The 16,743-nt window shown below is 40.7% G+C and overlaps 1 protein-coding gene across 2 annotated transcripts in view; it reads right to left on the bottom strand.

Annotated features, from left to right (window-relative positions):
- Window positions 1-9,565: 9,565 nt before the first annotated feature.
- The window catches only part of SLC35B4 (solute carrier family 35 member B4), a 38,712-nt gene continuing 31,534 nt past the window's right edge, over window positions 9,566-16,743 (bottom strand). For both annotated transcript variants that reach the window (XM_077770714.1, XM_077770715.1), the window contains 3 exons: window positions 15,626-15,701; window positions 12,391-12,466; window positions 9,566-11,543 (listed from right to left, as the gene is read on the bottom strand). In XM_077770714.1, coding sequence (XP_077626840.1) covers window positions 11,300-11,543; window positions 12,391-12,466; window positions 15,626-15,701 — 396 coding nt within the window. In that variant the 3' untranslated portion in view covers window positions 9,566-11,299. The remainder of the gene's footprint in view (window positions 11,544-12,390; window positions 12,467-15,625; window positions 15,702-16,743) is intronic.

The following is a 16,743-nucleotide window of genomic DNA, read 5'->3' as shown; positions in this document are numbered from 1 at the left end:
AGGGAGAGAGAGAATTCCTAGCAGGCTCCACACTGTCAGTACAGAGCCTGATGCAGGGCTCAGTCTCACAAACCAAGAGATAATGACCTGAGCCAAAATCAAGAGTCAAATGCTTAACTGACTGAGCCACCCAGGTGCCCTAGGGTTTCCTATATATAGTATTGTGTCATCTACAAATAGTTTAAGTTTTACTTCTTCCTTACCAATTTGGATGTCTTTTCTTTTTTTCTTGTCCGATTGCTATGGCTAGGACCTTTAGTACTATATTGAGTAAAAGTGATTAGAGTAGATAGCCACCCTTGTCTTGCTCCTGACCTTAAAGGAAAAGCTGTTAGCTGAAAGTTTTTTCTCATTATTTTTCAATGTTAGTTTATTTTTTAGAGAAGGGGTAGGGGTGTCAAAGGATCCAAAGCAGGCTCTGTGCTGACAGCAGACAGCCCAATGCAGGACTTGAACTCATGAACTGAGTGACCATGACCTGAGCTGAAGTCAGATGCTTAACTAACTGAGCCAGCCAGGTGCCCCAACGCTGAGTATAATGTTATGTTTGTCATAATGGCTTTTGTTATACTAAGATAGGTTTCCTCTAAACCCGCTCTGTTAAATCTCATCAAACAAATACTTTTCCCCCCATCTCTTGAGATGGTCATATGGTTTTTATTCTTCATTTTGTTGATGTCATGTATCACATTGACTGATTTGCAGATATTGAACCATACTTGCATCCTGGAATAAATTCCAGTTGATCATGAACAATTCTCTTAATGTATTGTTGAGTTTGGTTAATATTCTGTTGAGGCTTTTTTGTATGCTTTTTAGAGAGTGAGAGCATGCAAGCTGGGGAGAGGGGCAGAGAAAATCTTGATGTGTGACTCAATCCCATGACCCTGGGATCATGACGTGAGCTGAAATCAAGAGGTGGACACTCAACTGACTGAGCCATCAGGTGCCCCTTTTGTTGAGAATTAATGAATCTATGTTTATCAAGGATATTTGCCTACAGTTTTCTTGTAGCATCTGTGTCTGCTGGCATCAGGGTAAAGTAAATTTGGAAGCTTTCTTTCCTCTTTTTTTTTGATTAGCTTGAGGAGAACTGGTATTAACTCTTCTTTAAATGTTTGCCAGAATTTACCTGTGAAGCTATCAGTTCCTGGATTTTTGAGAATTTTTTGGTTATCCATTCAATTTCATGACTAGAAATTGGTCTGTTCAGATTTTCTATTTCTTCTAATGGACTTTTGGAAGACTATACTTCTAGGAATTTATCCATTTCTTCTAGGTTGTCCAACTTATTGGTATAGATTTTTTGTAGCCTCTTATAATCCTTTGTAATTTTGTGATGTCATTTGTTACTTCATTTCTGATTTTAGTTTTTTTTTGATGAATGTGGCTAATGGTTTATCAATTATGTGTATCTCTTCAAAGAACCATCTCTTGGTTTCCTTGATCTTTTTTATCTATTTAGTCTCAATTTCACTTATTTCCACTATGACCTTTATTATTTTCTTCATTCTACTAACTTTGGGCTTTGTTAATGTTCTTTTTGTAGTTCTTCAGGTGTTAGGTTAGATTATTAATTTGAAATTTTTCTTGTTTCTTGAGGTAAGCTTCTAATGCTAAACCTCCCTTTTAGAAGTGTGTTCACTGTGTCCTAAAGATTTTGGACTGTTGTGCTTTCATTTTCTCCATTTTTTAAATTTCAATTTTGATTTCTTCACTGACCCACTGGTTAGTTAGTAACATGTTTAGGCTTCGTGTGCTTATGTTTTTTGACATTCTTGTAATTTCTAGTTTCATACTGTTTCAGTCAGGAGTTGCTTGATATGATTTCAGTCTTCTTAAATGTATTGAGACGTTTGGTGGTGTAGTGTGATCTATTCTGGAGAATGTTCTATGTGTACTTAAAAAGTATATTGTTGTTTTTGGATGGACTGTTCTGTACCTATGTGTAAAATCCATCTGGTCTAATGAGTCATTCAAAGCCACTTTTCCTGATTGATTTTCTGTCTGGATGATCTACTGAAGTAATTGGGATATTGTTCCCTACTCTTATTATTGTCAATTTCTTCCCTCTATGTCTGTTAATATTCGTTTTATTTATTTAGGTGCTCCCATGGTGTGTGAATAGTTATAAATGCCATACCCTCTTATTGGAGTGATCCTTTTATCATTATATAATGCCGGTCTCTTGTCCAGTCTTTGTTTTAAAGTTTATTTTGTCTAAATATTGCTATCCGCTCCCCCCCCCCCATTTCATTTGCATGGAATATCCTTTTCCATCCCTTCACTTTCAGTCTGTAAGTGGTCTGAATTAAGTCTCTTGTAGGCAGCACTATATGGGTCTGGTTGTTTTATCCATTCTGTCATCCTGTGTCTTTTGGTTGGAGCATTTATATTTAAGATAATTATTAACAGGTATGCACTTATTGCCATTTTGTTCATTGCTTTCTGGGTGTAGTTCTTCTTTTTCCTTGTGATTGATGACTTTCTTTAGTGTTATGCTTGGCTTCCTTTTTATTTTGTGTACCTATTATAGATTTTGGTTTATGGTCACCATGAGGCTCATGTATAACATCCTAAGTATCTAAGTCATAACAACATCCTAAGTATTAAGTTGATGGTTGCTTAGGTTCAGACATATTCTAAAAGAACTTGTTTTATACCCCCTCCATGTTTTATGTATATATTGTCATATTTTACATCTTTTTCTAAGTCCCTATTTAGACATCATTTATTAGATATAATTGATTTTATGTATATATTGTCATATTTTACATCTTTTTTAAAATTTGAGTCCCTATTTAGATTTAACTATTAGATATGATTGATTTTACTACTTTTGTCTTTTAATTTTACTCGCTTTATAAGTGATTATATACTGTTACTGTATATTTGCTTTTACTTGTGTTTTCCCTTTCATAATTTTCTTCTAATTATGGTCTTTTCTTTTACATTTGAAGAATTCCCTTTAACATTTCTTGTAAGGCCAATTTAGTGGTGAAAATCTCCTTTACCTTTTGTCTGGGAATTTTTTTCTTTCCTCTCTTTCAATTTTGGGTGACAGTCTTGCCAACTGGAGTACTCTTGGTTGTAGATTTTTTCTATTCAGCACTTTGAATGTAAATTTTCTGCTTAAAAAAATCAGCCTTATGGGGGTTCTCTTGTACAGAACTCGTTGCTTCTCTCTGGCTCCTTTTAAGATTCTCTATCTGTAATCTTTGACATTTTAGTTCTGTGTCTTGTTGTATACTTCCTCAGGCTCATCTTGTTTGGGGCTCTGTGCCCCTTGGATCTGGAGGTCTGTTCTCTTCTCCAGGTTAGGTAAGTTTTCTGACCCTTTCTGAGGGCCTCAATAATGTGCATGTTAGTATGCTTCATGTTGTTCCACATACCCTTTATCTAACCTCAAATTTTTTTTTTTTTTTTTTTTTTTTTTTGCTGTTCAAGTTGGGTGACTTCCATTAGCCTGTCTTCTAGATCACTGATCCATTCTCCTACATTCTCTAACTTGCTGCTGATTCCTTCTATTTTTCATTTGTTATTGTATTCTTCCACTCTGATTGGTTCTTTATATTTTCTCTTTGTTGAACTTCTCACCGAGTTCATCCACTCTTCTGTCTAGTCCACTGAACATTTCTTTGAATTCCTTACCAGGTAGATTGTTTATCTCCAATTTCACTTAGCTCTTTTTCTGATGCTTTCATTTAGAGCACGTTCCTCATTTTATTTCTATGAATTAGGTAGAAGAGCTACTTCTTTTCTAAACTTGAAGAAATTGCCTCACATAGGGATATCCAGTATAGACTATGTGTCTGGCCATTCTGGTTGGCTGGAGCTGTAGCCACACCGTAGGTGTGGATGAGGGCTCTGCAGGACGCAGTGCAAAGTCCCACAGCAGTACCTGCAAGGGGTGCCCCAGGAGTCATCTGTTCTCCCAGGATGTCCTGCCCCTGTGTTACCTTGAACTGTAGTCAGTGCTGTCTGGGTCTACCCAGTGTGTGCTGAGGGCCAGGGCCCACTGGAGCCAGGATCCTAGCCCTGTCTGCACTATCAAAATGGAGGAGTGTAAACAGTGGCAGACCCCCTACTGCTTGGTGGAGACCTAGTTCCCCTATATTGTAGTTGCCCTTTTAAACCACTGCTTTTTATCTACATCCCAGATAAATCTGCTCACAGCCCCTCAATTTTATCTGTTGACAGTTAGGGATGGGGGTTCCCAGTTGTTATCGTCTCTCTCTCTCTCGCTGTTCTGTGTGTTCCCTCCACCCTCTGTTGTGCAGACACTGTCTAGTCAGCCCTCAGTTCTCCAGGAGGAACTGCTCTATATGTAGATAGAGATTCACTGTGTCCTGGCAGAAGGTGAGATCAAGGTTTGCCTATTTCACAAACTTCACTATTTAGTTAACACTTTAGTGCTAAGTGAAAATCCAAACTAATGAGCTAAAGTTACCCAAGATAAGGGAAACAATTCTGTGTACAAAGAAATTGTTTTCAGTAAGGAAATGGTATGAGGAATGGAAATACACGTTTGCTGAAGGACAAAACCTTAATGTACAAAAGATGGTTGTAGGTTTTTAGAAAAGAATAAAAATTTTGTTTGTTTATTACAGGTACCTTAGTTAAACATGTGACTTTGGCTCAGGTCGTGATTTCATGGTTTGTGAGTTTGAGCCCCATGTTGGGTTCTGTGCTAACAGCTGGGAGCCTGCTTCAGATTCTGTCTCCCTCTTGCTCTCAAAAATAAACATTATCAACATTAAAAACAAGTTTTGTTTATAATTTTTTATGAAAAGCAAACCAATAATTAATTAGAAAAATGGTCTTCAATGTCAAGAGAGAAGTTTTGCTCACAATTATGTAACCTTCTGTATTTGCCTATAAAATCTTTCTTTCATTGTCACTTTGGTTAAACATTTCATAGTAATCTGTGATCCTATTTAATAAAATGTACAAACTTCCCCAAACCAAATTCTAAAAAGTCTTTTCATCACAATCTAACCAAAATATACCAGACAGCCCATGGCATATCTCAAAACATTTAGTTACTAAACCCTCTCAGATCACATTTATGAAACTCCTAGAAACCAGGTTATGTCCTATTATGTTATGATCTTGAAATGCTGTGTGTCACAGAAACAACCAAATTTGTCAACTGCATTGTAATGAACTCTAATCAGATCTTTAGCCATGAGCATTTTTAAGTCTTTTGTCATTTACAATACCTATAACTCAGATGTGGTTATAAAGTCTCCTGCAAATGTGTTTCATCTGCACTGATACTCCTGGAAAGCAGTCTGAGTACAGGTTTCTGATAAGATCACACAAATGAACTGGATAAGAATTTCCAGAACTAATGAAAAGACTAGATTTAAGCAAAACAAGAGTAACATGGGACTGAATGAACTGAAGATTATAATTTTTAAGACTTCTGTTGAAACATTTTTTTTAAAAAATGGTTTTTCCAGATTAAAAGATTTTTTTCTCTTAAGATAACTATAACTTACAGTAATTTGATAAAATATACTTTTGTGAAACAAAACATTTATCTTTTTCTCCCTACTGATCCCTTCAAAAGTCAAAAATACTCTGTATTCTTTTATTTTCTTAATACAGTAAAACCTTGGATTATGAGTGACTTGTTCTGTGAGTGTTCCACAAGGCAGGCAAACATTTCCTATAAATTTTAACTTGAAAAATGAGTGACGTCTTACAATACAAGGAGTACATGACACCTAACATCACATGATCACAACCCAGCCGACGGTTCTTGGAATTCACTTTAACATACAAGTGCTTTGGATTACAAGCATGTTTCTGGAATGACTTATGCTCGCAAACCAAGGTTTTACTGTACATTCACCTGCATAAGTTGAAGAAGAATACCAGGACACAATTAGACACACTGGTTATATGACCAAGAATTTGACTGGAATGTCATATTTGAAGGAGACCTGCCTAAACCAGATATAAGCAGATAGCGTCACCAACCATGATTGGCTATATGGACCAATAAAGCCCCTTGGAAAAACAGCCTGATACTTAGCTTACAGGGTTCTCATCAGACTTACTTACTTACCAGGTGAACAGAGAAGGTCACTTCTGGGCAGGTTCAAGGACCTGCACCTTGAGAAATTAACCCAAATCTACATGTGCTACAGGCAAAGGCTGTGGCAATGACCTTGAGAGGCTTTTAAAGTTCAGTCTGCAAAGAGTGTTTAGGATTAATTGCTATTCTTGATGCACTTACTTATGTAAATAATCAGACCAAGTTTTTAAAAACTATACTTATTTGGCAAACAACTAAATTTTAATTGGGCTACCTTTGGTAAAAAAGAATGTGATTGATTATAAAGAGAAAAATAGTTTTAACATACCTTTGTGAATATTATATTCTAATACTTTTCATTATAAACTGGACGAGGTCCTGATTTCTTCTGGTTTTCTCCAATGCCTGGCTACTACTCTCCAAACCAACATTTTTGGTTTTTTCCCCCTCATCTTTTTACTTGGAATAATTTGATACCTAAAACTGCCCTTTCTCTGGAAGCCCTGCAAACTGAATATAAACAACTTCATGTAAACTTCAGAAAATCACAACAGCTCATATGTAGACATTCTCCATGCCTGGTGCTCTGTGGGCTACTCAAAAAAAAAAAAAAAAAAAAAAAATTCATCACAGACACTGAAGTAAAAACCAAGAATATATGTCAGTCTGCCACTGCCTGCCATCCAGAAGTCCACTTGACTGGCTACCCTCAGAAACTGGTTTATGATCTGATCTAATCATTAACCATTGCTTTGGTTCCAGAGAAATGGCTTTTATTCATTACCTGATTTGAACCACGGGACTACCTTTGAGAATACAGCACCACCTCCTGAAATGAATTTAACTAAACTGACCTATTGTCAAGAACTCAAAGAAAGACTGAACAGCCTACCAGCTCAACTTTTATTTTTTTTGAGAGAGAAAGAAAAAATCTTAAGCAGGCTCCATGTCCAGCACAGAGCTTGATCTCATGACCATGAATGAGATCATGACCTGAGCTGAAGTCAAGACCTGGACGTCAACTGAGCCACCCAGGTGCCCCGCCTCCCCAATTCAACTTTTAATGTGTGAAACTTCCCAGGAAGTTTCAGGAGGGAAATGTAGGGGCCAAGAACAGGCCACCTTAATGTCCCCCAATGGCATACTGGTCATTGTGAATTGAAGCTACGTGGGAAACAGCCAGGGCAAGGACACTCAGACCCTCCTCTGCCCTTTTGAAAGAAATTTCTCACATGAAAGATACCCTTTTACCCTTCCTGCTCTAAGAACTAAAATGACATCTTTATTTAAAGTTTATTTATTTACTTTTAGAGACAGAGGGGTGAGAGAATCCCAAGCAGACTCCACACTGTCAGCACAGAGCCCACTGCAGGGCTCAAACTCATGAACTGTGAGGCCATGACTTGAGCCAAAATCAAGAGTCAAATGCTTAACCAACAAGCCACCCAGGCACCTCAAAAGACAAGCCAAGATGGGTGCCTGGGTGATTCAGTCAGTTGAGCATTCAACTTTGGCCTAGGTCATGATCTTGCAGTTCGTGGGTTCAAGCACTCTGTCGGGCTCTGTGCTGACAGCTAAGAGCCTGCTTCGGATTCTGTGTCTCCCTCTCTACCTCTCTCTGCTCGGACTCTTTCTCTCTCAAAAATAATAAAAATTAAGGAAAAAAAAAAAAGCTGTAGAAACAAACCTTGTTATATTTTTACTAATCTACAACTGCATCCTCAAACCTTCCTAATGCTCCCAAACATTCATTCTCTTTTCCTATAGATTCCTGACAGTTACTGTCTAAAATGTATATATTTTTAAATGCCTGCTTTGGCCTTTTGTTCTTATTGGTACCGTGCGCACAAAATAAAACTGATTTTTCTCCTGTTAATCTGTCTCATGTAAATTTAATTTCTAGTCCAGCTGGAAGAACCTTGGACAGAGGAAAATTTCTTCCTCCCCTTCACTGTAACATACCAACTGGTCCACCCATGGGCAGGCCCACCACACTAACTCAAGGGCTTTGAATAACTCCTGAGGTGTCCTACCTCCCCCTCCCCACAGGCATTTGGCACTGCTGAATAACGTCAGCTCAAGGTGGGGTGAAAAGAGCAGGCAAAGTTATTTTCCAAATGTAGAAGGGAATGGTAGTTAAGATTCTCAGTCCCAGTTCGAGGTAATAAAATACAGAAACATTTTTACATTAACCCTTATGTTCAGACTTAACTATTCATGTACTCACATAGGGGCCAGATATTTTCACACTCCAAGTATCAATGCTGCTAACAATGTTTAACAAAATACATGTTACACAGATATAAACACCTTGTAAAAATCCACAAAAACATCTGAGAGGCCCCAAAGAATAGAGGCATAAACAGATACAAGTATTGCTCAGGAGAAAATTACACAAGTGAACAGAGGCTGGAAAAATAGGGCAGAAAAAGTGCTCAAGAAATGACCCCAAGACATAAGAATCCTTTAAAAATGTCAGTTAATCTTCCCAGAAGAATACAGCACTGTAGCATTTCATTTGGGATAACCGGTCAGGAAGAAAGGGGGAGAAAATGAGATTATGTTCCAATACTTTAAAACTTGATAGAAACTTACCAAGTACATTAACGGTTGTTTTTGTTGGATGAAAAGGTAAATAAAGGATCAAAAATAAATAAAAAATGAAAAAGACCGCACTTACAATGTGACAACAGAATTGTGGTAAAGGTTACACAGACACTACATTAATCTAATTCAGATATCTACCATTTCCTTTTACTTTATATACCAGTCAAGGTGTTAAATGGGTACCTAGGTAGGTGTGTGCACGCGTGCACGCGTACGTAAACACACACACACACACACACACACACACACTTTCTCACTAGTGTCATCCTGTTTGATCTTTGCTCTAACAGAGATTTCGATGTTTTAAACACCAATCTCTCTTGTAAACAAACTATCTGTGGGGTACAAAGTTACACAGTCTTAACCCAGAGAAAGAAGCATTTAAATAGACACTTCTCCAGTCACATTGGTCTGGTTGCCCCTTTAATACAAGTTGAAATTAATTTCAACCTGGATTGAAAAGCCAGTTATCTAATGGAAATAAATGGTCAAAAAGAAAGTTTCTAACGAAAGTAGTAACTAGTGTCCATTAGACCTATTTTTTACACTCCGGCCACAAGACAAAAAAATCAACTCACAGGGCATTTCAGACATTCTGTTCTTATATGTGTTCTGTTTTACTGCATGAGTGCCCTAATCTGTCCATTTATAACCCCTTGTTAATAAAACCAGCAGAAGTGTTCAGGCTGAGAGGAACATACACTTTCTAAAACCAGAATCTAAAACGTAACAGACCCAGTTTTAAATGCTCTCTGGGTCCACCAATACATTTCAATTACTAAAAATCTCCATCAACATAGAAAGGATGAACTAAGGTTCCAGCCTATTAGGAATCCAGATACAATACAAGCAATCCAATCGCCCCAGGGGCAGGTTCTTCTATTAAGTGATTTTTTTTTAATTTTAGTTTAGTTTTTTTTTTTTAAAGTAGCTTTTATTTTTGTTTTTAAGAGGATATTTAACACATGCTATTTATAGCACCGCCAGTCTGAGGAACTCTACGTATTTCAAAGAAAATGCCTTTTGATTCTATGAATAGGTTCATACCAAATTCACCATCTTTTAGAATAAACTATTATCAGCACTGGAAAGCCGTCCATGTCCAGAGCAACAAATCAGTCTGAAAACCCTGTGACTCAGATGGAGGAACAATATCCCATTTTATGGAACGAATGAGGCAGCTTCAGTTACTTCCCCAGAGCAACCCGGAGGTTCTAAAACACTCCTCTCAGGCCCCTCAGAGAACAGCTGCACAAAGAGAAGGAAAGACGCCACACCTCGGAGTGGGCCCAGGGGGCCCGGAGAGCCACATCGCAATCTACGAACACAATCTGCGCCCAGAAAAAAAAGGAAGGCCTTTGTGTGCACAAAAGAGAGGAGCATGTGCTCGCGTGATGTTAATGAAGGTCTGGGGCTGAGGGAAGAACAAGGAAATAAAAGCACACTTTCATGCTCTTCTCCTATGTTATCACACAAACTACAAGAATGCGCACACACCCCCACACATGCTACATTCACATCATTCCTCTTCCTCAAAATTATCCCAGGGAGGAAAACGACACCTCTGATGTGATCAGCTGAAGGGGGGCACATTTCTACACAGTAGAACATGTTACCTCCCAAGCCTCCACAAATGCCCATCAAGAACATTAAGGTACCTCATAGGAAAACAAAAAAAATTCACTTCAGTTCCACACCCACCACATATTAGTCTACGGACCAGGCCTCTCTCTGACTGACCGGCAGAGCTGAGACTCTCTGGTGTAGAAGCCTTTCACTGAAGGCCCCCGGCTCTGCCCGGAGGGGAGCGGTGGCTCTGTGGGAGCTGACCAGGGCCAGCTGCTCCCCACCGTCCTGGCGCCGCCATCACCTCTCTGAGCTAACGGGCTTCACACAGAAGGGTGATGGAGAATGTCTCTCCCTATTCATACACCTCTCCTTCTTATTAACTTTGTGCCACAGAGATATGCTGCAGGTCTGTCTTAAGCACAGAAAATAAGACTTTTGCGTAGGGGGGGAAGAATAAAAAGCTGTGGAAAAGGATTCCCCTCAGTCCCGCTCCGGTGTTGGCAGGGCTCCGCTCACCGGGACAACGGCTTCCTTCCCAGGCCAAAGTCGCTGCTCTCTCCATCCACGGGGCCACTCAGTTGTTCCTGACGATGATCCCTGGAGCGTCTGACCGGCTTTACGCGCTGCTGGGGTTGGGAGCGGGGGAGGAGAAGCGTGACAGGAAAAACAGGGAGGAGGCCACAGGATCATAACGACTATGCGGCAGAGAATCATCGGAATAGCGAGCGACAGGACAAAATCTCGCCTGAGACCACGGATATAAAACTAGTAGCTCTGGGGACTCGGAAGTCAATAAAGAAGTAGCAATACTAAATATTCTGGTAAACAAATAACAAACCAGCTGGCTGTTCAATAGCGGAGAACTGTTCTGATTTCTATTCCAGGGTGGTGGGGTCTCCATTCGGAGTCCACAAACGGTCGGTAGAGCCGTTAAGAAATCGGAGAAGTCCCTCGTTCTGGGGATTCTCTGGTACATGGTTGGTTCAATACTTCAGCATGAATGCAAGCGAAGTGCTGGCCAGACCTTCACCAAACCCTGGCACATCCTGACCCCGGTCTCTCTGTTCCAGGCGGACCTCAGTTCTTCTTGTCCTTCTGAGGCTGGCTTTTGGTGGTCCCTATGTTGTTCCACACCTCTGTGTACATCAGGGTCCCAATGAAGACAAACAGGGTACCCAGCCAGTGCCACAGAGTGAAAGGGTTCTGGAAGTACAAGATGGAAAAGATGAGGCTGACAAACTTGCGGAGGGTCACAACCAAGGTGACGGTGAGGGAGGCGCACTCTGTGGTGAGAATGAAGACACCCCGGATGCACACATACCTGGAGTGGCGGGTTAAGGCGGTTTTCTGTAGACTATCGAGAGAACAGCAGAGAGAACCTTCTGGCATGGTTTACATGTCCATATTCTAAGAACCAGAAAACATGGGGAGGGTTATGCCTGCTCTGAGGCTCTTCCTTAGCCGAACAGCCTGCAGAATGAATGTCCTACCATCCGTTTGTGGATCCTAACTTCCAACTGCCTGAAGGCCTGAATCCTGGTTCTGAATTCTTCACACAGTTTAGTGAGGGTCCCCTCCCACGTAGTGACAGAAGGGAACACTTTCAGGAAAGGCCAACAAACCTACTTTATAGGACCTGGCCCCCGGCCCTCTACCCGCTCATCCAAAAAGGAACGCTGCGGGCACATCTCTGAGGTGACCTCAGAGGAATGAGACTGAGCTCCCTCTTTTCACGGTTTCAAAGACTTAACGATTTTTATAACGTACTTAAGGTCATTCAAGAGAGCCGTTTAAAAAATTAGGCTTTAATTAGTTTGAAATTTCATGCAGAACTGTGTGGCAGCTTGTGAAATATCCTAGGCTACTGAAACCCCCGGGAGAAATGAGAGCGTCCGTGTCACACACTAACACGTCACTCCCCATTCATTTCTCTGCTCCAGCCAGAGCAATTCCTGCCTGGTGCCCAGTGGCTGGCTGACCTCCCGCGGCACTCCCGTCTCTGTGGCCTTCCCCAGGGGCACAGACTGGAGGGGCGTCTCTTGTCTCCTGCAGTACAGGACAGATCCGGGCGGAAATGAAACGCATGTCACCGCACCCTGAGGGGAACAAGCCTTCTTGTGGCAAAATAACACCGAGAAGAGCGTGCGGCAGAGCGGGGCAAAGGATACTGAGTGACGACATTCATGAGGAGGTAGAACCACATGATGGGCACTGTCACACCAACGAATGGAACTTGGTACAATTCTGCAAAGATTAAAAGGGGACACAGTCATATTTTTGACAGCTTAAGTCTTCATCTTTTTGGACAAAGTAATACAAGACGGAATGTAATGGAGACAGTGACATTATTTCCTTGCAGACAGACTGGAACCGTACACCATTTTACTTGCCTTGATACCAGGCTACACCAGTCTCAGGGGTCATTACGTTGGTTTCTTAAATTATAATTTATTTTTTATTTGAGAGCAAGCAAGCATGCAGGTGAAGGGAGAGGAGGAGGGGAAGAGAGAGAATCTTAGGCATTAAACTATAATTATTTTAATTGTAAAATAAACTCTTTACCATTCATCCGAATAGGACCCCACTTTACAAAGAAAGACTGAAGTACGGAGAAGTTAACAATGATGTGGTCTCAACTGACCATCAACACAAGAATAAAGACAGCCAGTCTTTATTCAGATACCATTTGGAAATATATTCAATCCTAGTAGTGATCAGAGAATTCAAAATTAAATAAGGCTCTACCATTTTATATTAAAACAGCGATTAAGAATTTATAAAATCCTGGGAGGCCTGGATGGCTTGGTCGGCTAAGCATCCGACTCTTGATTTTGGCTCAGGTCATGGTTTTGGGGTTGTGAGATCAAGCCCTGTGTCAGGTTCTGCACGGAGTGTGGAGCCCACCTGGGATTCATTCTCAGTCTCATTCTCATTTTCTTTCTCTTTCTCTCTCTCTCTCTCTCCCCTTGTCTGTGCCTGTTTGCATGTGTGAACACCCTCTCTCTCTCAAAATAAACCACCATTAAGAAAAAGTGATAAATCCTCATCTGGAGAAGTGGCAGTGGAACTAGCAGCCACTCGGCTGGTAGCAGTAGCAAGTGGTGCATTTTTTTAAAAAAAAAATCAATTTCATACTAATTCTTAAGGGACAATAAAAGTATTTATATGTATTCTTAGGAATTAATCCCCCTTAATTAAAAAGACGAAAAAAAGTTCTCCATTGAGTACAGTACTATTTATAATAAGGAAACACTGAATCAATCTAAATGGCCAATCTTAGAGCACGGGCTATGTACGGCCAAGGAGCTTTAACTAAATAAAGCATTACACATTCGATTAAAAAAAATCATGATTATATACAGTCATATAAAAAAGAAGGCAAGTGAAAAAGTATAAAATTATATCCACACAAGGATGACAACTACGTAAGAATATACATAAACAATACCTGGAAGGAGACTGGGAAAATGAAATTAGCTGATGTGTCAGGCAATGGAATGGTAACTCTTCTTCCCTTAAATACATTCTTATGTTAGTTTTATGTATTGAGGTTTGCACAGTAAATATTTGGGAGGAAAAAAATAATCAAGATCAAAGAGTGTCTTTTTAAATTTCCAATTTTGTAGTTTAACATTTTTTAATGTTTTTATTTACTTTGAGAGAGACAGCAAGCAGGGGAGAGGCAGAGAAAGAGAGAGAGAGAATCCCAAGAAGGCTCTGTGCTGTCAGCATGGAGCCTGATGTGGGACTTGAACTCACAAACCTGAGCCAAAATCAGGAGCCGGACGCTTAACCGACTGAGTCACCCAGGTGCCCCTTCATCGCTTTTCTGAAACTGCTAAATTGTTTGCAGGGTTTCAATTATACAGAATAACTTTGGAAATTCGAACAGCGATGTTGAGATCTGGTTAGTAAATGAAACTTTTCTTCCGCAAAAAAAAAAATAAAAAGCTGTATGTGTAAAGATAATTTGTTATAACTGGATGTCTGGACTAGCGGGAAATCCCCGTAATCTGGTATTCTACTACCTTTGAAACACTTAGTATGTACTGAAATGAAAAGAAAGTTAACAAGTATTATTACTGTTTAATAACTTCAGAGATTTGCTATATCAATTTGCTGGGAAAAGAGTCCATCAGTAGGACTTAAAATATTTAGGTGGATTTTTGGTTCTTAGCAAAACCAAGGATAACAGGCTCATCTGAGAAAAACTCAAAGCAGGTAAGAGGTAAAAGCATATACTTAACTCAGGTATGACTCTGAAGAAGCTGAAGGCAGACTCTAAAAATCCTTTTATATAAATACCCATCCCTGTGACTTCTAGAAGAGCGCTCCAAGAACTAAATCAAATCAAACCCAAGGAATTTAATAATATGTTTATTTTGATAGCTTTTTGCTGTGTGGGGACTCTCAAGAGACCTTAAAAATCATTGTGACAAAAATGGCTACATGTCAATTAGTATCTTCAAAAAAAAAGAAAAGTCAGAAGTGTTTAATTCAGAGCCTTAAAAACTTTGACACGTTGCCTTCATTACACACTTCTGTGGGCACGAGGGGCAGCCGAAAGGGCAAACTCAAACAGAAAGCAGTCACAGTCACAACTTCACGACGCACGTTCAGACTTCAGACCGCCAACGAGCTTACGAGGCGCACACTGCCACCCTACAAAATGTCCTTACCGCTTCAGGTAGGAGCCATGTAAAGCCTTGACTTTACAACTGTGTATCTGTTCCCGTGTGTTCATTTGTCTGTATAACGCCCTGTCTTTTAGTATTTACATCAGATAAGTAATTTCTTTCAAGTTAGTTGGCAATTTATAGCTAGTTTATTAAATAGCCACTTTAACAAGGAATAGCTAACTTACCCTGCAGACATTTGAACTAATTTTGCTTATTCCTGCTGCCTACCTTCCTTGTACCTTGGGAAAATGCCCCCTCATGGCTTTTGTTTCCCCTGGCTCCCAGGTGGCTAGGCGAGGGCCGGGTCTGCGAGCAGGTCCGCCTTCACCAGCAGAGAAAGGTGTGCAGGAACAGAGAGCTGGACTGTTGCCCGGTGCCTCACAGTCCCACCCCCACAGTGTGTTATTGCTACGTCTCTGTGTCCTCAAAACATCAAACATGCCATGTGCAAATGCAAACACACAAATTCCAAAGCAAAGCAGGAAGTTTGAAGATATTCTCTTACATCGTTTGCAAATAACGGAGAAGCACCTGTAAAAGCTTTTGCTGCTGCAACTGCTCATGAACAGCACTATATTCCTGGAAGGCGGAACGGGGATGGTTTCGAACAGGGTGGGGATTTGGAGAGAGGATCGTGAAAAGCAGCAGTGGTCAAGTCAACAGGAAAACTGAGAGCTGGTCCCAGAAACGGTCAAGCAATTCTCCTGGAGACCCCCTCACTCACCAGACTTATTGAACAGAACCGCATGGTCATAAATGTCGGAAGCCAGGAAGACGAAACCCGGGAGCGGAAGGGCGTGCTATGGGAAGGAAGATCTCGTGTAAATTGAAAAGCAAACACATCTCAGAACATTTAGAGCGGCTTTACAGTGACTTGAAGTTTTACAAGGTATTTGACAAGCAGTATCAAGAAAAGCAACTTGGGCTCGCTGAATTAAAATATTTGTACCCAGTGCCTCTGCCCATTGACACTGAATGGCATGCTGTCAACCCCAAACCACAGCTCTTGCCCTTATGGGAAGGAGTCAGATGATCATCAAGCACCAAACAAAAAACTGGAGCTGGCATCCTTCCCTCAACCAAAGGGAAATTTTAACTCACAGTCATCTTGTCCCTAGGATTTGCTACGTTTTGCTACTTTTGAAAATGGCTGAGCAAATACAAGGATTTAAGGGTTATAAAGAAAGCACAGGCAGATTTCAGGGAGATTTGAGGACAATACAAGGCCAGGGGAAAATAAAATGAAGATAAGAATAGAAAGGGGTTGAATGGGACCCAACAGATCAGCACAGCTGAACGCGCTTGACGAGAAGCCACCACAGTAAGGAATCATGGCTAACATTACAGGCACTTACTCTGAGCTGGGCACTATTCTGAGACAGAGATGTGAACTGGAGAGAATGTTCCTTATGTTTTAAATTCCCAGACGCATACTCCAGCTCCAGTTACATATCTCAAACTGACTGTCTGCAACTTTAGTACAGAAAGCTGGCAGTGAAGAAGGAATCTCTCAATACTGGCCCCGAAGGCGTCCCTACCAGCTGGAACCATGAGGGGCTGCGCTTTGGATGCCATCTCCACAGGAGAGACGGTGGAGGAAGAGTACAGTCAGAGGGGGCGCAAGCTCAGCAGTTCCCCCCCACCCCACCGACAAAAAAAGCGGAAGCACACAGAATTTGCTAATGAAACTCTGCATCAAGTAAAGAGAGCGTTGGGAGGGACACCCCCCTGCCCCCCACTGCAAACATCCCCCCTGGCATGTTGTTTTGGGGACTCATTTTCCTGCTCAAGTTTCCTTATTGCTTTTAATTTGATTTCACCCACATGAATGGGGGGGGGGTC

Source organism: Crocuta crocuta, unplaced genomic scaffold (assembly GCF_008692635.1).
Source record: "Crocuta crocuta isolate KB4526 unplaced genomic scaffold, BGI_CrCroc_1.0 scaffold266, whole genome shotgun sequence".
Taxonomy (NCBI): Eukaryota; Metazoa; Chordata; class Mammalia; order Carnivora; family Hyaenidae; genus Crocuta; species Crocuta crocuta.
The sequence above is the reverse complement of the archived record's forward strand: the minus strand, read 5'-3'. Positions and strand labels throughout refer to the sequence as shown.